The sequence below is a fragment of the Bos grunniens genome, chromosome 21 (genome assembly GCF_055505025.1).
Source record: "Bos grunniens cultivar Pamir isolate PY7600 chromosome 21, Bosgru_T2T1.0, whole genome shotgun sequence".
NCBI classification, from domain to species: domain Eukaryota; kingdom Metazoa; phylum Chordata; class Mammalia; order Artiodactyla; family Bovidae; genus Bos; species Bos grunniens.
Window position 1 is genome coordinate 12,133,750 of NC_141185.1, and position 20,775 is coordinate 12,154,524.

Below are 20,775 nucleotides of genomic sequence, written 5' to 3' on the forward strand. Positions count from 1 at the left end.
ACTGGCTGCTGCTGCTGCTGCTAAGTCACTTCAGTAGTGTCCGTCTCTGTGCAACCCCATAGATGGCAGCCCACCAGGCTCCTCTGTCCCTGGGATTCTCCAGGCAAGAATACTGGAGTGGGTTGCTATTTCCTTCTCCAGGAGATCTTCTGACCCAGGGATCGCACCTGCATTTCCTGCATTGGCAGGCAGATTCTTTACCTCTGAGCCACCAGGGATTTAGATGTCTCCTAGATCAGATCCCAAGCTGTTAGAGGGAAGGGTCAGGGCCTCATTCTCCCTTGGGTCCAAGCATCTCACTGGCTCAGATGTGTCTGTCTCTACAGAGAGTGTATGGAGAAGTGCCTGGGGTCAGCACTCAGCACAGACGAGGTCGCTAAGAAATTTGCCTGAAAGCAGGTTTGCAGAGCAGCTGATACTCAAAGAGTGTGTATTTATATGGGGTAACAAGGGTGCCTGGAGAGATGGAGGAAAGAAACTAAGTGTTCCTTCGATGAATGAGCTATGATGTCAGGCTCTCCGCTCACTGTCCTGACCCCACCTAAAAATAGGATTGTCCATGCCTTGCGGGAGGACGGAGTGGGGTGCTCTGGAAGGCCACTCAGTCAATCAAAGCCCTTGTCAAGTGCTTCCACCCCATGAGCAGAGGCCATGCGTATCTGCGGTGCGGACCGCGGGGGTGGGGGGCGGGAGCCGGGGCAGCTTGTTTCAGAGATATAACGGGCTACTTCGCCACCGACTTGTTGACAATCTCGCCTCAAATAGGAGTTTGAGAAAAGCAGTGGTGGAGGGTGGAGAGACCCTCCCCAGGGGCCGTCGGCAACTCCTTCCAATATGTAGTGGCCGGAGCGGTGTCCTGGCCTGGGACCACAGAAGGGAGAGCACAGCACTTGGCCCCGGGAGGGGCGGCCTGCATCTCCAGCCCGGGCTTCCCGGGCATTTTCGCCTCCTTCGGAATGGGGCGGGGGAGGGGAGGGAGTCCGCAAGGATCGAGCGCAAAAGAAGGGGTCTCCGCAAGTCAGTCCTTACCCCCTTCTCGCCGCCTCGAAGAAACTTGTAAGGGGGGCGGGAGGGGAAGAGGACAGCAGGCAAGGAGCAAGTCCCCTCGGGAGCTGGGAGTCCTCTTCCTCGCGGGTGGATAAATAAATTATTAAGCGCCCAATACACAATAGCCTCGCTAGATGGAGACGAGGAATCACTGCAGCGGCGCTGGCGGCGGAGAGCGCGGGCGGGCGCGCAGCACCAGGCGGGAGGCGGGCGAGCTCTGGCTCTGCTCACGTCTGTTTTCCTTTTTCGTGCGTTATTTATTTCGCCTCCGCCCGCTGCCTTGCGGCCCGAGCGGGCGCTCCAGGCCAGGGCCTCTAGCCGCTGCTTCTCGCGGGCCGGCTTGAGGGGCGGTCAGAGCCCGGGCACCCCCGCGCCCCGGGCAGCCGCGCGGCGCCACCGCGAAGGGCGGGGACCCGGGGAGGGCACGCGCCGCCGGCTCCCGGAGGCTTGGAGGAGACTTTCCCCGCCCTCCGCCTCCGCCTCGGCAGCCCGCCCAGTTCCTAGGCGCGGGGTGCCGCCCCTCCCGGCCCGCGCGCGGCCAAGCGCAGCCCGGAGCCACCGCGCCCTGCGCCCCGTGCGAGCGCGCCCGGCCCGGGCCCCGGGCTCAGCCGCCCGGGAGGCCCAAGCCGCGCGCAAACTTTTGCTCCAGTGCCCGGCGTTCCTTCTCGGCATGTGAAGCCCCTCGGCGCCCGCGCAGTCGCCAGGGTGAGGACCGAGGCCCCGCCTAGAGGGCGGGGGACTGGGGAGGCGGCTGGCTTTAAATGGGGGCCGTCCGGCGGCTAGCGATCAGATTCTGCCTCGGGCGGGGGCAGCGAGCAAGGACCTCTCTTCCCCGCGCCGAGGATCGGTGGGGGCCGCCGCTAGGCAAGGTGGCGTGAGGCACTGGAGGGGTGCGGGCGGAGATGGAGAAGCGGGGGAAGCTCCCGCCCTGAGGCGGGAGGCCGGGGCTCGGCGGAGCGCGCGAGGTCTAGCGGGGAGCGCACCGAGGTGCCTCTGTTGCAGTGTGCGCAGTGAGGGCTGGAGGGGCAGACAGGGTGCCCGCGGCGTGTGATTTCACGGTGCCGTACATGCGGGGGTCAGCGAGTGTGCGGGCAGGAGTCGGTGGGTGTGAGCGGCAGATTCTGTGGGTGTGCACCACAGGGTGAGCGGCGCCCGCCGGGTTTGAAGTGTGCTCACAGTGGGAGAGAGTTGTGCACGACTGTTTCTGGGGAGGTGCACGGGGTTCGGGAAGAGCACTTGGATGTTTCTGGAGGTGTGCCTGGGGCCAAGGTACGCACGCAGGATTTGGGGGGTGTGCGCCACGACGGAGTGTGAGTTCCGGAATGCCGGCCTCCGTGAGTGTGCACCAAGGGTCGGCGAGGGTGCAAGCTGGAGTGAAGGGCCAGGCTTGGGTCACGAGGGTGCCCCAGGGTGAGGGGAGTGCCCACTGCGTTCGGACTGCTGCGGGTGCGTGTGCGCCACCATGATGGTGCCCGTGGAGCCCGGCTGACTCGAGCTTTGCTCCTCTGACAGTTCGCCCCGGGAGCGGGAGCCGCGGGCCGAGATGCTCCTCCGGGATCTGGTGCTGCGCCGAGGTTGCTGCTGGCCGTCACTGCTGCTGCACTGCGCGCTCCACCCGCTCTGGGGCTTCGTGCAGGTGAGCGGCGGCGCGGGCTGCGCGCCCAGGACGACTTCCTGGGCAGGACGGGGTAGCGGGTGGTTGTCCCTTCACTCCCACGACCCTGGCTTTCTGCAGTTGCCCGTCCGATTGGTCCTGGGAAGAGTTTAGGGAAGGAAAAGATGCTCCGGCTCCCGGTACTCTGGCCGTGCAAAGATAAGAAACTCCTGAAGGAGACTTCAGTCCTGGCCTGCTGAGTGAGGCCCGCAGGACAGCGCCTTGGAACAAACAGGTCACAGGGAATGCCTTCTGGATGATAATATTGCATTGCAGAAATGCAGAGAAATAAACCTGAGAGCTTTGGCAAACTTAGAAAAAATGATCCCAAGAATATACCTTCTTGATTTCCTAGCCTTCTTAAACTGGACTTCAACACAGAAGCGACTGTGCTTCTTGCAGACAGTGGAGCTGAGGATGGGGGGCAGATTTTGCAAAGTGGCTATTGATGGGGGAATGTAGGAAGGTGTTGTCCATCTCTAAGGATTGCCGGAGGATGGTATCCTCACCCTGGGCCCACCATGCCTCCTGGACAGAGACCAAATGAGCCACTAACTCCAGTGACCTGTGTTAGGGTCAGAGAGATGGGTAGATGGGATGGTCCCTGGTGCTTCCCAGAACACACAGTCAGTGGTCCATTGGAATGGTGAAGAGGTGAAATTTGTTGCCAGCTCCCTGGGTTGGGAAGGTCCCCTGGAGGCGGGCTTGGCAACCCCCTCCAGTATTGTTGCCTGGAGAATCCCATGGACAGAGGAGCCTGGCAGGCTGTGGTCCTTGAGGTTGCAAAGAGTTGGACACGACCAAAGCGACTTAGCACATACGCACAGTGAATTTTGAGCTCCAGCTCTGCCTCTTACCAGCTGGGAAACTTTAGGCAGTGTGCTTAACCTCTCTGGACCTTAGTTTCTACTTCCTCACTGTGCAATTATAAGTACCTGATGAGATAAAGATCGTTTAGCTCGGTGCCTCAACCATACTAAACACTGAATGGACATTGTTTCTGCAATTATTGATGTTAGGAAGTCACGAATAGTAACATCGCTCATCTGTCTGGCTAGCCAGGTACTCTTGTTGATCGCTACATAGTCCCAGCAACACTTTTGAATTGTTAGAGGTTCCGCAGGGTCTGGAGGACATTTTTACCATTTCAGACACTGAAATGCCCACTCTGGGATATTTGCAGCTTCATGTTCTCCTGGTGGCATTTGGGGGGCTGGGGACTATTCAAGATAGTTGCCCTGAGTAGGAGGTGACAGTTCAGAGAAGAAGGGATGGGGCAACACTGCTTGCCAGGCCACCAAGTTTCATGAGCTGTCCCAAGCGACAGGGCCCCGCTGAGAATGAACTTGGTGATGGCAGCCCTAGTGACCACTGGGAGATAACCAGGGCCCATAATACTGGAACCAGCTATCTAGGTGGAGAGCTTGAGAAAGTGTGTCTGCTTGAGAGGGGAAAGGGGATGTATACACTCCCCCTTCGCCAGTACTAGCCGCATCCTCTGCTCTCTTCTCTGGCTTGCGTCTGTCTCACTCACAATTGTTTTCCTTTAGGAATTGACAGCTTTGTTTAATGTGTGAAACGGCAGCTATTAAACTCAGCTGTGCCTTCTCGGGATTCAGAATTTTGTCACTTCTAAACATTTGGGCGGTTTGGGACCAGTTCTTCTCATTCAACTTTTAGCTGAACCTCAGATGTTCAGCTCACTTCCTTTTTATATTCATTTGTTTAGTTTGCCCTCTTCTGGGAGACTTTTCCAGCTAGTATGGAGAGCAACATGGTGACGTTGTTAATCTCCAAGAACTGGAATTTTGCTGTGGGAGCTAGCAGGATAGAGACTGGAGACCTGCCACCTCCCCACACACCCCCCACCAAGAGAAATAATACTGTAAAGTAGCTCCTTTTGTAAGCAGTGTCCTTCAGCCAGGCAGTACTTCCACCAGCAAATGTGTGTGTGTGTGTGTGTTTCAGATGTCCTTACTCAATATAAATCAATTTTTGTGAAAATAAATTAGAAAGAAACCCTCCAGACAAGTAGACAATAAAATCTTGGCTGGAGGCGCTGGAAAAATAATCTACAAATGATAAGGGCTGAGAAGCCAAGGGGAAAGGGGGCTTTGGAATGAATCAATCTGGTTTTTGAGCAACAGAACTGAATTCAGGAGAAGAGAGGGGAGAAAAGTTGAAGTGCACAAAGCCATGTGTTTCCCTTTAAGTGGAGAGATTATCATGTGTGACGTCACAGGAGTTTCTTGAATAGAAAAAAATCTGTCTATGCTTTTATGAGCTTTTTGCTGGAGGAGTTGTAAACATCTGGCAGTGTGAGCCAGCACAACCAAGTCCTGTAATTAACAGGATGGTTGATGAAGCAGAGCTCTGTGTGGCCCCTCCAAGCACCAGATTCCAACCTTGAGATCAGCCCCGGAGCCTCTGGCTGCTTCCTGGATGAAAAGAAACTTAATCATTAAAGTCAGATGACATTAAATAGCCGCAAGGATGGTGGGGGCACTGTTAAGCCTTTTCTCTCTTTTTTCCTTCATGTGTCTGGAATTGAGATTCTGAGCTTCTGTTATTTAGGGTTCTTCTAAGTTCACTTCCAGATGAGTCTTTTTTTTCTGCAAGTGAAGAGGATGACAGGTTGGCGAATTTATTAGGTGTGACAGGAGTGTGTCTCGTCAAGTTACTGTGGTGCTGGCCTGTCTCGATAAAAGATGTCAGGAGCCATCATCTTTGTGGGCGCCCTCCGAAAGCAGTCGTCAGAGAGTCAGGCTCAGATACGGGCCTGTGGGTCTCTGAGCGACAACAAGGAACCATCCCGGACCCAAGCAATTGCCAAGCCCCTGCCCCTGTGGACAGTCATTACAGCTTCACTTATTTAGTCAGCTGCATTTATCCGGCACCTACTCTTTGCCAGGCCCCGTGTTAAGGGCAAGGGAAATGTACTGCTCCCTGCCTTCATGGCACTGACAGTCTAGCACTGGAGAGATTGTTAAACAAGTCATGGTAGGCAAGTACGCTTGGTAGGAGCAAATAGCTTAGAGATGGGAGCTGGTAGAAGATCCAGAGAAAATGTAGGTACAGTGCTTTAGCCGAGACAGGAACAAGAAGTCAGGAGTCAGGATGCAACTGTGAGTTGAGTGAAGTGTCCAGACTGGAGGGAACAGCCCCCCGGTGGGAGGAGAGGGCAGGGCACTGGAAGAACCCTGGGGAGGGGTTCCCCAGGTGAGACCTCTGTTGTAAGCCACTAATGTCGTGTCTTACAGTTTGGGCTTGATCCTGAAGACTCTGGGGGCCAGGGAAAGTTTTTCTCAGAAAGAGATGACACAGTCTTAAATTAGCATTTTAGAAATCTCCAACCAGCTTCAACAGAAGATTAGGATTCAGGGAAGGATTGAGGCAAGGGGTGATGAGAGTCAGGTTGCCAGATTTAGCAAATAAAAATACAAGCTGGGGACTTCTGTTGTGAACCAGTGGTTAAGACTTTGCCTTCCAATGCAGGGGGTGTGGTTTTAGTTCTTGGTCGGAGAGTTAAGATCCTACATGCCTGGTGGCCAAAAAATCAACACGTGAAAGAAAGGCGATATTGTAACAAGTTCAATACAGGCTTTAAAAAAGGTCCACATCAAAAAATCTTTAAAAAGAATATAGACTGTCCAGTTAAATTTTCAGATAGACAATGGATTATTCTTGAACATAGGTACACTCCATACAATCTTTGGAACATATTTATACTTAAAAGTGTTTATTATTTACCTAAAACTTTACAGGGTGTCCTATAGTTTGCCAGGCAGCCCTGGAGAGAGGCGAGGGAGCTGTGAAGACGTGGTGGTGCCTTGGTTTAGGGCTGTGGCTGTGGAATGAGAAGTGGATGGATTCAGGGACTCCTGAGGAGGCCAGGTGTGGGAACTGGCTGCCACGAGCCCCGTGTTCCCCAGACCACTGTGCCGGGGACCAAATGCAGGTGACTGCGGGACCTCTTGGGGCCTCTCTGGACCTCAGGATTCTGGCCTCAGGAGAACACTGCAGAGCGGGGAAAGGAAGGCAGGTGATGGTAAAACTGGAATAAAAAGCGGCCACAGGAAGTCACGATGCAGGCTTTAGGTGGGTCATTGTCCCTCTCTGGGCCTCTGCTCCTTCTTGGTCAAGTCCAGCTAAGAGCAGGTGACTTCAGGGGCAAGTTTACTCTCCTGTGAGACTTCCCAGGATGTAACCCAACCAGGCCAGGGATTGAGACAAGCGTGTGGTATTGAGGATTCCTCTTTACTGGTCTAAACAAAACACTGCCAATCCGCGGAACTAGTGGTCCTGGAGCTGGGGTCCAGGGTAGGTTCCATGTTTCTCCACTGCCGGGCAGACCTTCCACAGCACACGTTTGCACTGGTCACCAGCTGAGTGTCGGGCCCGGTGCAACTCTGGTCCATCACTTAGCCTTGCCCAGCCTGTCGTCCTATAGGTATGGATGATACCAGCTCCATCTCGCGATTATTCTCGTTGTGCAATCAGCGCATGTGTCCCATGACTGACACACAGTAGGGCTCAGGAAATCATGTTCCATCAGGACTCATAAAGCACAGACCCACCTGCCTTTCTGTTCCAAGATGCTCACAACTTAGTGTGTGTGTGTCTGGTTGGGGGGGTGGTGCAAAGACAGACATTACGTAACAGGGGGAAAGTGCCCCAGAGAAGAGGTTTATGAAGTGAAGGGGCAGCACTGGGTAGCTGGGTCTAATTCTGGGGGCTGTGGGCTTCAGGATGGCTTGCCCGGGAAGACCATGTAAGAGCTGGGCCTGAAGGATGTACAGATGTGGATGCAGGGCCTGTGTTACCAGCTGTCGGTCAAGGGAGGTTCAGCAGCCACAGGCTTGTACTGGTCCAAACCAGTGAGGGACCCAAGTGGGCCCCTGCCTCCGGGAGGATAGCCCACCCAGGCTGGGTAATAGGGTGGTGGCAATATTAGTGTGTGCTTATTGTTGGTTAGGCAGTTGTGCTCACTCCCTTTTCAGTGGGACCATGATACCAGAGACCAGATGTTTAAGATGTAGGGTGTGACTTTCCTTCCCCGCCCCCTTCCGCCTCGAAACTCGGTCTCTGCTTGTAATTTCATCACATGAAGCCCTCTGATCCATCTGTGCCCTCGTAGCCTCTCACAAAAATAGGTCACTGGGTTGGGCCAGGTTAAACAAATGTGCTCATCGTGAACCTTCTCGTGTGAACTGCACCTTGGAGAATGCAGAAGTGATTGCTTTGGCAACGGCATTGCTTGATGTTCACACACTTGGTGGAGTTCAGTGTAGAAGCGATCTCAGAGGCCAGCGGTTGGGAGAAGGGAGCTTTCAAGCAGGCCCCAGGGTCTTGGAAGGTCGGAATCCAGAGAACAGTCTCCGTGATGGGTGATGAGAGGGCTGACCACTGCGCTGGGGGAGAAGCCAGTGGTTTGGCCGTGACGTCTAAGGAGCTCATCATCTCCCTAAGACAACCGAGAAAAGGCTTACCATCTGAGGATACTTTCTTGCAAGATAAGATGGCCTTCCAGGGTTTGAAATGCAGTCAGTGGTCCTTTAAAACACTAAAAGGTGGTGAGCAGGAGCTTCATGGCCTTGTACATATTCAGTCAGGGCTGTACATCAGTCCACCTCCTGGTGCCATTACCCATCCTGTTCACTTCTGCCATGTGTCAAGGGAGCAGCCGAGCCCTGCTGGCTGTCTCTGCCAGCTGGGACACATGCAGCAGAGGGTCTACACTGGCCTCCAAAGACAGGTCTACACTGGCCTTCAAAGGCAGGCCTACCCTGGCCGGTTGCAGAGAAACTGAGGTCGTGGGTTTCTACTCATGGGAGATGACAGCCAGAGAAATGAACTCTGGCCCTCCCTGAGGTAGCAGGTGACCACCAACCCCTTCCTTCATGTCTTTAAATCAGTTGTTCTCCGGGACAGTCAGAAAATGCTAGGCTCAAAGATGTATGGCTGTCTGCCATGAGGGATGCTGGGAGTGGGTCTAAACCAGCCATTCTCTCACTGGCTATGCATTGGAAGTTTAACCCAGGATGCTTCAGCAAAATTCGCATGCCCAGCTCCACCTGCAGAAATTCTGATTTGACTGGCATGAGAGAGGCTCAGGCATGAGTATCTTTTCAAGATGCCTGGAGAGTCTAACGAGCAAGCAGAGCTGGCATCCCCTAGGTGAACACCCACCCACTTTTGCTCCCCTTTGTAGCTTATGTATGGGGAGACTGGGACTGAAGTCGAAAGAACACCAACCCAGGATTCAAGAGGTGTGGATTCTGGTGAATTTCAGGCATTTGCTTAGGTGATATGATGGTGAGAGGAAAAAGGCCTGACTCCTGACCCCAGAGACCTTAGAGTCCAGTAAACAGGAGAATGAACTGGGTAAACACTCCAATGTGGATTTCTGTCCCGTAGAGTGAAATCCAGTACCAGGAGGGCTTGTAATGGCCAGGGCGGTCAGAGATGCTTCCCTGAGGAGGTGATAGCTGAGCTGAATAACAGGTAAAGCAGGGGGAAAGGTGTGGGAGAAAATTCCAGGCCACTGGAGCAGCCAGTGCAAAAGGCGGGAGCACAGTCAGGAGCCAAGGACCGGAAAGAAGGTTTTGAGAGCAGAGCAGAGGGCCAGAGCATGAAGGGAGGGCTGCCCTCCCGCTCAGGGCCCTGTGGCCACGGGATCCCCTGAGCTGTGGACAGGCATTCAGGGCTGGTGGGGGCTGAGTGCAGGCAGTTTGATCAGGTGTGTTTCCCACAAGACCAGTCGGGGGCCTCGTGGATAACACTGGGGATGTTGCTCCGATCCCCTTAGTCACACAGCCACCAAAGAAGAGCCCTGGCTGGGTAAGAGGCCTCCTTCAAGATGAGGGGACCTTGGCCCAGAGTGGACACAGGAAGGCCATCAAGAGCTGTGGCCAGAGAGGAGGCCAGGGCTTGAGGAAGACTGGAGAAGCAGGCAGTGGGTCAGGTTACTGAGGAGGTGGAATCAGTGTTCTGGTCTGGGTGTGAGAGCCTCAGGCGGCCACTTCTCCTGCCTGGGCCTCAGTTTCGTTTGTTTGATAGGTAGATTCTAGTTCACCTTAGAGCACTCGTTTGCCTCTCACGGGTACCCAAACCTATTGCCCTGGTCCCATGGCTGGTTCCTGGCAGGGCTAGAAATGAAACCTTGCTCTCCAGTCCTCCCAGGCCAGCCTCCCATAAAGTGGTTTCCTTTGAGCCAACCCAACTTCTGTCCTTCCTGCCGAGGCCGGGGGTGGTGAGGTGTGTTGCGGGGAGCGGTGGGGAGGGAGCATCTGGGCTCCCAGTTGCCTCATTGGCTTCTCTTGGGCACCTGTGCCCATTTCTGCAGGTGACGCACGGTGAGCCCCAGAAGTCCTGCTCCAAGGTGACCGACAGCTGTCAACACGTCTGCCAGTGCCGGCCCCCGCCCCCGCTGCCACCACCACCCCCGCCCCCGCCACCTCCCAGACTCCTCTCCGCCCCAGGTAAGCACAGGCTCGCTCCGTGTTTCCGGTTTCTCTCTGTTTTCCGGGGCCCAGGAAGAACCCCTGAGGAGAGCAGAGGACAGCCCTGCTTTCTTTGTAATTTTCCACTGGCCGAGCAGGAGGGAAGCCAAGGCCCAACTTTTCCCTGCAGTCTGCAAAACGCCTTTCCCACAGCGTGCTCCTGTGAGATGGAGAAGGATGTTTCTCCATCGGGTAATCAGATAAAAGTCAATCTCCATTTGATGAGTGACTCTGCCTGGATTGTTCCGAAGGCCAGACCTTGAAGAGGGGTCAGCCACGGACGCTGGCCTGAAATCCCCCTCCCGTGAGCACGGTTGCGTTTTCTGATTTTCATTCACGTGTAAGACAGCAATTAGTATAGAACCCAAGTGGAGGCTCTGGGAACAAAGTTACACAGATACCTCCCAGCTATTTGCAGTCTATTCTGCTAACCTCCCCCCTCCACCGCAACCCCTACTTGTTTGCCTGGATTTCATCTCTGAACAATTTGATTGTAAACAAAGGAGGGCTTCTTTAGCCAGAAAGAGCCTCAGTCCTGACCGGCAGGGGTTAAGTTCCATGTCTACAATTGCCAGTTGAGAAGGTCTCTAACAAGAGATTCTGTATTTTGATTGGATCACCCAAGTTGCGGCCTGTAGAATGCGTGAGCTCATGCGTGGATCCACCTCATTAAACATATCTCTGTTGAGTTATTTGGGGCATATTTGAAATAACCTTGACGAGGTTTGTTCTCTGGTAAGCCCTGTTTCCAGGCTCTCAGTGTCCAGGCCGGGATGCAGTGTGCTGGGGGACCTTTGGCAGTTCATGCATATTTCTGCATTTTGTCTATAGGTTCTCCCCACCCCCAAAAAAGTGAAAGTGCTCGTATCTCAGTTGTATCCAACTCTTTGTGACCCATGGACTACAGCCCGCCAGGCTCCTCTGTCCATGGAATTCTCCAGGCAAGAATCCTAGAGTGGGTTGCCATTCCCTTCCCCAGGGATCGAACCCATGTCTCTCGAATTAGAGGCAGATTCTGAGCCGCCAGGGAAGCCCTAGGGTCCCTACCTGTGTCCAGTCTTCCCTGACACTTGTGGCTCAGTGCTTTTCAGAGAGTGGCCCTCAACATCACCTGAAGCATTCGTTTTAAAGTGGAGCTTTACAGGCTCACTGTAACCCACCGAGTCAGAGCCTTTGGGGTGGGGCTGCGGAGTTGGCATCCTGACAAGTTCTGAGGGGATTCAGATGCACGTTAGAGTCAAGAGCCTCAGCCTACCAGGCCCTCTGCTGTGGTACCATGCAGGATCCCACTATCCCAAGATGCTCACCTTTCTCCTCTCTCCTGAAGGAAAGCTGTGGGGCCCGGCCTCAGGCCCCTGCCCCTCACTCTCTTCCCTGCCTTAGAATTCCTTCTCCCTCCACTATTCAGACTCCAGGTCTGCGCTGCCTCCAGGCATGTTGGTACCTGATGCATCCACATCCCCCAATTAGAGTCTGTTCAGTTCATCTTGTGCTAACTGAGCCTCTAGTGCCAGACACAGACCTGAAAGGCCATTCTGGTTTCTGGGATCTCTTGGCCTCAAGGAACCCACACAAAGTCACCTGAGGGGGCACAGAAATTGCTCTCTAGGTCCACTGAAAATCCTGGAGTAGTTGGACCAAACTCCAACCACAGGAAACAGTGACACTGACTTGGGTCTTCATAGTAAGTGGAATTGTTCCAGGTCCATGAGGAGGTTATGGGGAAAGGGCATCTGGGCAGGAGGAACGGCAAGAGCAAAGTCTTAGAGGTATGACTCTGCAAGTAGTCTCAGGAGGCCCAAGCCCCTCCGAGGGTTTGAAGGAATGTCAAGGGGTGGACAGTGAAGGGCCTTGTGTGCCTGGCTGAGTAGGTTACATTTCATCCTTTTCACCATTGTTTGCCAAACATTCACCGTATCCAAATGCCTCCTGTGGTTTGCCTTATTTCTTTTTTTTTTTTACTTTAAACAGACTCACTTTTGTGTTTATACAAATTAGTCTCCAAAGGAAACTTTCTGTAACTATTCTCAGTGCAAAACCGGAATCACTTACATAAATAGAAGGTGACTATAAAAACAAAGGCGATGGACACAAACCAGCGTTTTAACGTTCCGGCCTGTCATGGAAGGGTCTGAGCTTGAGGCCTTCTCTCTTTCTGCTAAAAAGGGAGCGCAGTAGGTTGGAGAGACCTGTCAGGGCCACACGTGCCCCGTGCAGAGATGTTCTCTAGAAAGAAACCAGAAGGTTTGCAAGAGAATCAAAAGGAGCTTAAGTTTCTTGTTCTATTACCATGTGTCTGGGTGCCGGCTCTATGTGCTGTCTAAGACCGGCTCACTTACCTACAGGGACATTCACTTCCTCCTTTAGGAAACCCTGCTCTGGGTAGCCACGAACCCATGGAGGTATTAAGCAAATAAGTGACATGCTGTCTGCTTCAGAAAGTCAACTTTCCTGACAACATAGCGGGTGGATTGGGGTCAGCTGCCTGACTGGGGTCAAGTGGGGACCCTTGAGATACTCCAGGCCCCAGATCACCTACGAAGGCCTGAAGCCAGGTGGGGGGCTGTAGAGAAGTGGGCAGGAGTGCCAAGTATGAGTGCCAGATGCCTCATGTAAGCTTGGGGCCTGAGGACACTTCTGGGTGAGAGGACAGCAGGAGTTGTTTGATTCTGTGATGCAACTTTTTCAGTTAGGAGTGGCAGAAACCCATCTTGAAGTGGCGTGAGTGATGTGAAAGCTAGAGAGAGATGTTTGGTTTTTGGCTCATGTATTGGAATATTCCAGCAACAGGTCTTATATGATGAACTGGGTTTCTGTCTCCATCTCTCTCTTCTGATTTCTCCTGGGTCTCCTTTTCTCTCAAGCTGGCCCAGTCCCTGTGGCTCCAGTTTCCAGGATTCCATCAGCCTTACAGTTAGTCATCTCTTCACTCAGAGAGCTTCTGTTTCTCAATCATTCACCTAAGGTGAAAGTCACCCCGAGGCTGACTTTCATTGGACCAGCTTGAGTCACATGTCCACCCTTGGACCAATCATGGTAGCCTGTGAGATGGAATGTGCTGATTGGCCGGGCCTGGGCCATGTGACCACCCTGGACAGTTGAAGTATACAGATAGGGGTTAAGGGGATGGTGGCTTCTCAAAGGAAAATCCAGGTAGAGGGGTTGTAACCTAAGGATGATGATTTAGATGCTGGACAGGAGGAGAGTGGATGTAACACCATAGCCTTGGTATGCTTGGTAGATTAGACCAGTGATGGAGAATGTGTTTTATATACTCTCTTGGTCCTCACTGAGCTCAGCCCAGAAGCTCACCCTTGAGTACAGCCCAGTAATGTCAGACAGACCTACGGCCACATGCACAACTAACGCTCATTCTGTAATCCTTGGGGAATTAGCCTCCCCCAGGGGTAACAGGACTTCAATGCTGTGAAGCCTGTGTGGTCGTTCAGCAGGTGTGCACAGAGCTCCCCAGGTACTGATACATGCCAGGGGCTAGGACATAAATGGTGAGCAAGAGAGGGGCAGCTCCTGTCCGCAGGGAGCTCATGGCCCAGCAGCCCATCTTCTGCAGAGGATGTCCATGGGAGGATCCTTCCTGCCGTCCTTCTGGATACACTGGCTCCGAGCATCTGGCTGGCTCCAGCAATAGGTGACCCACCATCCCAGTTTGGCCAGGACTCAAGAGTTTCCCAGGATGCAGAGCTTTGATCCTTTGGTCATCAGAGGTGCCTGCATCCCAGCCACTCACAAGGGCTTCTGATTTACCTGCTGAATGTTTGTTGAGTGTCTGCTCTGCATCCAGTCATGTGTTGAGTGCACTGGAGGCCCATGGGGACTTGTCCTCACCCGCATGGCCTGAGTAATGAAAAAAAACTGAGAACACAGCTTAAGAGGCCGAGGCCCTGAGCCTGGGTTGGTGTGCTAGCACTGCCACTTCCTCTGCACGATTTTAAGAGGGCTGGTAAGATTTTTTGAATTTTATATTGGTGTACAGTTGATTAACAGTGTTGTGTTAGTTTCAGGTGTACAACACAGAGATTCAGTTACACATATACAAACATCGATCTCTTCTCAGATTCTTTTCCCATATAGGTTATTACAGAGTATTGAGTAGAGTTTTCTGCGCTATACAGTAGGTCCTTGTTGATTTTGTATTTTATATATGGTAGAATGTGTATGTTGATACTAACCTCCTAATTTATCCCTCCCCCCACCCACCTTTCTCCTTTGGTAATGTAAGTTGGTTTTCTAAGTCTTTGAGTCTGTTTGTTTTGTGAATGAGTTTTGCATCACCTTTTAAGGTTCCACACATAAGCAGTATCATTTATATTTCTCTGTCTGGCTTACTTAGTAAGATAATCTCTAGGTCCATCCATGTTGGGGCAAATGACATTATTTCATTCTTTTTTATGACTGAGTAATATATATATATGTGTGTGTGTGTGTGTGTGTAAAACACATCTTTATCCATTCATCTGTGGTAGAACAGCTAGGTTGCTTCCGTATTTGGCTATTGTAAACAATGCTGCAATGAACACCGGGGTGCATGTATCTTTTTGAGTTATGATTTCCTCCAGATATATACCTAGGAGTGGGATTGCCAGATCATATGGGAGCTCTATTTTTAGTTTTTAAAGGCAGCTCCCTGTTCTCCATAGTAGCTGCACCAATGTACATTCCTACCAAAGGTGTAGGACTGTTCAGAAAGGGCTGGTAAACTTAAGTTTGAGTTTAAGGTGTAAGATTTTCACCTACCAATGGGATTGACTGGAGGATTCATGTCAGTGGACACTGCACTAGTATCCATTGCTGCTAACTGTTTCATGAAAATCATTCTGATGAAGAGCTACCTCGGAGTGTTAGACTTGGGAAAGGAAACAGTGCTTTGGGGAAGGATATTTAATTCTGAAAAAGGCAGGAAAGGAGGATCCAGGATGACATGGGAGAATTCCCAGGTAGACCTTGGATAGGCAGGAGCAGAGAAGGCCAGACAGTCCTTAGAGTGGCTGAAGCAGAGGCCCTGAGTTAGGAGCATCAGGATCACACAGGAGGTGCCCTGCTGTAGAATGTCCTTCTTCAGGAGTGTGGGCTTCAGGGTGTGTGTCTGGGGTAGAAGGAGAAAGAGCACACAAAGGAAACCTCTGCAAAGGATGGATCAGAAATATTTGCCAGAATTGTGGGGCATTGTCCCTGTGGCCAGGCATGTCTCCCCTTTCATCCAAATAGCACCTGCTGCTGCCCTGCTGCTCAGGGCAAGCAGAATGTCTTCGGTTGGCTGGGACTCTCCTGGCTTTAGCCCTGGAAGCTCCACATCCCAGTGTCAACTTAAAAAATAGTCACAAGCTAAAAGTTGAGATGGAGAAGGCAATGGCAACCCACTCCAGTACTCTTGCTTGGAAAATCCCATGGATGGAGGAGCCTGGTAGGCTGCAGTCCATGGGGTCGTGAAGAGTCAGACACGACTGAGCGACTTCCCTTTCACTTTTCACTTTCATGCACTGGAGAAGGAAATGGCAACCCACTCCAGTGTTCTTGCCTGGAGAATCCCAGGGACGGGGGAGCCTTGTGGGCTGCCGTCTATGGGGTCGCACAGAGTCGGACACGATTGAAGCGACTTAGCAGCAGCAGCAGCAGCAAAAGTTGAGAGTTATGTTTTATTAGATGAGAATTTTTAGGACTTCAAGTCTGGGAGACAGCGTCGCAGGTGACCCTGGGAGAACTGTTCCAAGGAAGCGATGGTTATATAGAAGTTTTGCAACAATGGACAGGTAGTCTGAACATCAAAAGATTATTGTTACTTAAAGAAAGCCAGATATCCCAAGTTAAGAAATTTAGTGCTTTTCTCTGTATGGGAAGATGCAAGAGTCTGGGCTGTCTGCAATCATTCCTTTCATATGCATCTCAGCTGTCCTGGGCCAGAATCCCATATTTTTCACATCCTGAGCTCCCTTGGGGCTCACTGTAGGGAGTGGCTGCAATCTTGATGGCTTCTAGATCTTAGGTATTCTTCTCTTTCCTGAGTGCCCTTAAGGCTTAGGAACTCACTTTGGAGGCTGCAGTCGCTAATGACTGTGACATCCTTGTTTACTGACATGGCAGGAAATACTCCTTTTCTCACCCAGAAACTCTTTAGTCATCCTGGGCGAGCCAGGATGGTGGGTCATCTATTACTGCGCCACCCTTCTTCTAGCAAAGGCAACATGGTTTTTCAGTTTATTTCTTGTTGTTTTTGCTGTGCTTGTTTTTGTTCCACCTTGAAACTTTCAAGAGCACTGCTCTCCCCATCCCACTTTCATACTAGAACTTGCTGATCATAGGGGCAGCTTGGCCCATGTTTCCCTGTGGGCTCCCAGCTCAGCTGCCACTCCCAGCAACCTTGGATGTCTGTGGAGACAGCCCTGCCCTGTCTTGCCTGATGGTTGAGAAGGATCCTGGAAAGTGTTCTTTGATGCGGAAGATTCTTGAACAGCATCTCCACTTTCTGCGCTTTGTTTTCCAAACTCTGCCCACAGCGCTTTGCACTGTAAAATTTGCAAACTGTGTGAGGCACTAGACCAGCATTTCTCTAAAGCCGAGTACGGTCAGAATCCCCTGGAGGGCTTGTTTAATCTTGGTTGCCAGAGTCCCTCGCCAGGATTCCTGATTCAGTAGGTTTGGGGGGTGGGACCAAGGATTTTGCATTTCTAAAACATTGTCAGGTAAAACTGATTCCACTCCCCACCACCCTCAAACCCTACCCCAGCCAGGGTGCACCCTTTGAGAACCAGCATCCTAGAGGATGGCAATCCAATCGAGAGACTTTGGAGTCAGATGCAGCTCTTCCAGTCTTAGCTCTGTGACACTGGGCATGTCTTATCCTTCTCAGCCTCAGTTCCCTCATCTGTAAAATGGAGCCAGTGGTACTTACCTGAGGAAGCATTGCAGTGAAGACTGGAAATTATACAGCCTGTACTTAGCAAAGATGACATGCTTAAAAGTGGTGTTACAGCACAGTGGCTCAGCCTGACTGTCCTGCCGTCTAGATCTGGGGTCCAGTCTTGTTCATGAGCTAAGTGGTTTGGGCAACACAGCCTTAATTGCTTGGAGCTTCAATTTCCACATATCTGTAAAATGAGGCGAATGACAATACCCACTGCATATGGGCACTTGTGAGAATCTGATGGTATAAAGTTCACACAGCACAGAACCTGGAACCCAAGTTAACACTCAATCAATGGCAGTTCATAAGTAATATTAATGATAACTAATAATAAATGATATCTATTTAGTAATAATAAATACTAGGTCACTGACCTACAAGTTGGGAGTTGTTTAAAAATGGTTCTGGCACCATTTTTAAACAGAGAAAGGAGTATCTGTTTAGACACTCGGGGAGGAAATGGTGCCTTAAGGAGGTGTAGACACCCCTAGGTATTCAACAGAAAAGGTTCATCCAGAGTACCACTCATGCCCCATTAGGGGCAGCCATCACCAGGCTTGTGATCCCCAGCGTCAGCCCCAGAGCCCCTGGGTGGAGGTATTTCTGCAAGGCGTGGACAAGGGGTGAACTCTGGCAAAGCAAAGGAACACACATGCTCGAGGGCCTGACTGAAAAGCCCACGGCAGCCACCAGGGCTCAGGACCCGGCCGGCTTTGTAAATGTCAGCAATGGCCCACTCGTGCCCGTGTGTGACTCAGATGCTGCGGCCAAGGAAGGAGATGTGTACCAGCCCTCGAGGAAGAGCACGCACACCCCCTCCACAAGACCTGGTTCTGAGGCTGATGGGGCCAAAAATAGCTATGGCAGCACAGAGGCGTGAGCCTGCATTCCCATAGAACCTGTCTTTAAGGAGCTCAAAGCACTGAGATGGATTTGGGTTTTGGTATGTATTTTATTTTTAGAAAAACCAGGGACTTCCCTGGTGGTCCAGTGGTTAAGACTTTGCCTTCCAGTGCAGGGGATGTGGGTTCACCCCACGGTCAGAAAGGTAAGATCCTGCATGCCTCGTGGCCAAGAAACCAAAACATAGAACAGAAACAATATTTTAGCTAATTCAATAAAGACTTCAAAGATAGCCCACATTAAAAAGAGAGAGAGAGAGAGAGAGAGAAACCAGAAAAGAGGTTGACTCCCTCAAGATTGCACAGCAGTGGTGGAGATAGGAATGGGGTCACTTGGTTCCCCTACTATGTGCCGAGGGCCGTGTTTTAAAAGAGGGAAACAAACGGAACTGTGGAAGTTCTAGAATGATTTTATTACTCACCCAGCACACTAGGAAGAACCAGTACTCAGCCCTCCCATTTTGAGGTGGAAGCTCTGTGCTACTCGTCTCATTTAATCCTCACGTACTCATTTGCAAGAAGCTCAAACCAGTTAATCCTGAAGGAAATCAATCCTCAATATTCATCAGAAGGACTCATGCTGAAGCTCCATACTTTGGGCCCCTGATGTGAAGAGATGACACATTGGAAAAGACCCTGATACTTGGAAAAACTGAAGGCAAAAAAAAGAAGGGGGCAACAGAGGATGAGATGGTTAGATAGCATCACTGACTCAATGGACATGAATTTGAGCAGACTCTGGGAGATAGTGAAGGACAGAGGAGCCTGGAGTGTTGCAGTCCACGGGGTCGTTAAGAGTCAGACATGGCTTAGTGACTGAACAACGCCTTTGTAGGAGTATACGCTAGTCCTCATGTCGGCCAGGCTTCCCCTCAAAGTAGTTAACCTCAGCTTGGGCAGATCTGAGCTCAAATATTCTCCAGGAAAACCTTCCCTGACTTCCACAGAGGTCACACCATCCCCTGTTCTGGTTCTCTATGGCTATAGAGTCAGTCTCCCCAAAAGTTAGCGGTTAAAGAAAACACAAATGTCCTATCCTTTCCTCTAACAATCACAGAGGAAGGGTGACAGGCTTCACCAGGAGGGTCTCGCCTGGGGTTTTTCCTGTGACTGTAATCATTTGGCTGGGGCTGGAGCCATCTGGAAGGCTTCCTTGCTGGTATCTGGTGATTGGTGCTGGCTGTTGGGTGGGTCCATAGATGGTCTTGTTCACCAGAACACCTCCATGATGCCCCCGTGTGGCCTGGGCTTCCTCTGAGCATGGCAGCTAGGGTCTAAGCGTAAGAAGCAGGTGGAAGCTGAACCCCCCTGAGGATGTAACTGAGATCATGCAGCATCATTTCTGCTGCTTTCTGCTCCTCGGAATCAAGTGACCAAGGTTGCTCACCTTCTAGGCAGAGGGAATTCTATTTTACCTCTTGGTAGAGGAATGTCAGAGAATTTGTGTACATTTTAAAACCATGCACATAGATGCACACACTCTTTGAACTTTTTTCATTTTCCTTTATAGCAACCATCCTACTCTTAAAATATCTAGTCAGTTACTTGATTGATGCCTGGGTCTTTTGCTAGATATAGGTCACTGCCATGTGTCTGCTGTGTCCACTTAGAGCTCCAGCTCCTTAGCACGTGCCTGGCACATCACAGGTCCTCAGTAGCTACTATTTGCTTCTTTTGCAAAGATTTTTACATTCTTCTATATGCCACGCACTGTGCAAGGTTTGGGGAATACAATGATGAACAAGACGGAAGGGTCACTCTGCGTATGCACAGGCAGGGCAGGGGGGCTGGGACAGAAAATAAACCAGAAAAATAGAAGGTGACCTGGGCTATAAAGGTAATTAAAATCATAAGACCTGATAAGGGGTGAAAGTGTTAGTGGCTCAGTCATGTCTGACTCTTTGTGACCCCCTGGATGTTAGCCTGCCAGGCTTCTCTGTCCATGGGATTCTTCAGGTAAGAATACTGGAGTGGGTTGCCACTTCCTTCTCCAAGGAATCTTTCCAACCCAGGGATCAAATCCAGGTTTCCCTCATGGCAGGCAAATTCTTTACTATCTGAGCCACTGACAGGGTGGTCACTTAGATTGCGTGGTCTGGGGACAGGAGATGACGCTTCAGCTGAGAGCCATTTGGAGGGAAGTCATGGGCGAGGAAGACCTGGGGGAAGAGAGTTCTCAGCAGAGGGAACAGCAGTGCGAGTTCCTCGTGTGCTCAGAGTGTGTGAAAGACCAGCGTGGCTGCTGGCTGCTGGGCAAAGCAACACACGAGGAGGCGAGGCCCAGAGGGAGGGCCTGGGAGGCCAGGGAAGGGGTTGGGGTTTTATCTTAAGTGTGAGCAGAAGCTTCTAGAGGGTTTTGAGCAGGGCTGTGGCCTGGCCTCATTTATACTTTACAGACGGGCTCCCAGTAAGGGGACTGTCACTTCAGTCCAGGTGGTGGTAGGGGAGCCAGTGAGGTGGCCCAGGTCGGGGAGGGGAGAGGCGGTCAAGCCCTAGTCTGATTTAAGATGATGTTGGAGGCGAGGTGATAGCTGTGGTTGTAGGGGGAGGAGAAGCAAGGATGCTGTTAGGTTCTGTGGAGTGAATGAGCCTCAGGGCATCACTCACAGGCTGCTCTCGGACGTTTGTGGCCTCAGCTGTGGGGTAATGAAGCAGACTCAGGTGGTGCCAGGAAAGCTGGGCGTGTGATGAGGGACTCCAGGCATCAAACGCAGGCCGTGTCACTTGGATTGTTTCTTGTTTCACCGTCTA

General features: G+C 51.7%; 1 protein-coding gene across 4 annotated transcripts in view; it reads left to right on the forward strand.

Annotated features, from left to right (window-relative positions):
* Positions 1 to 1,612: 1,612 nt before the first annotated feature.
* Positions 1,613 to 20,775, forward strand: part of PRIMA1 (proline rich membrane anchor 1) — a 70,905-nt gene continuing 51,742 nt past the window's right edge. For 3 of the 4 annotated variants that reach the window (XR_015149449.1, XM_086363146.1, XM_086363148.1), the window contains exons 1-3: positions 1,613 to 1,752; positions 2,560 to 2,683; positions 10,047 to 10,182. Coding sequence is in view for 3 of the 4 variants with exons in the window: in XM_086363146.1 (XP_086219272.1) it covers positions 2,591 to 2,683; positions 10,047 to 10,182 (229 nt within the window). In the remaining variant the exon portion in view is untranslated. Of the gene's footprint in view, positions 1,753 to 1,792; positions 1,917 to 2,559; positions 2,684 to 10,046; positions 10,183 to 20,775 lie in introns of those variants that run through there. The other variant, XM_086363147.1, reaches the window with a different exon arrangement.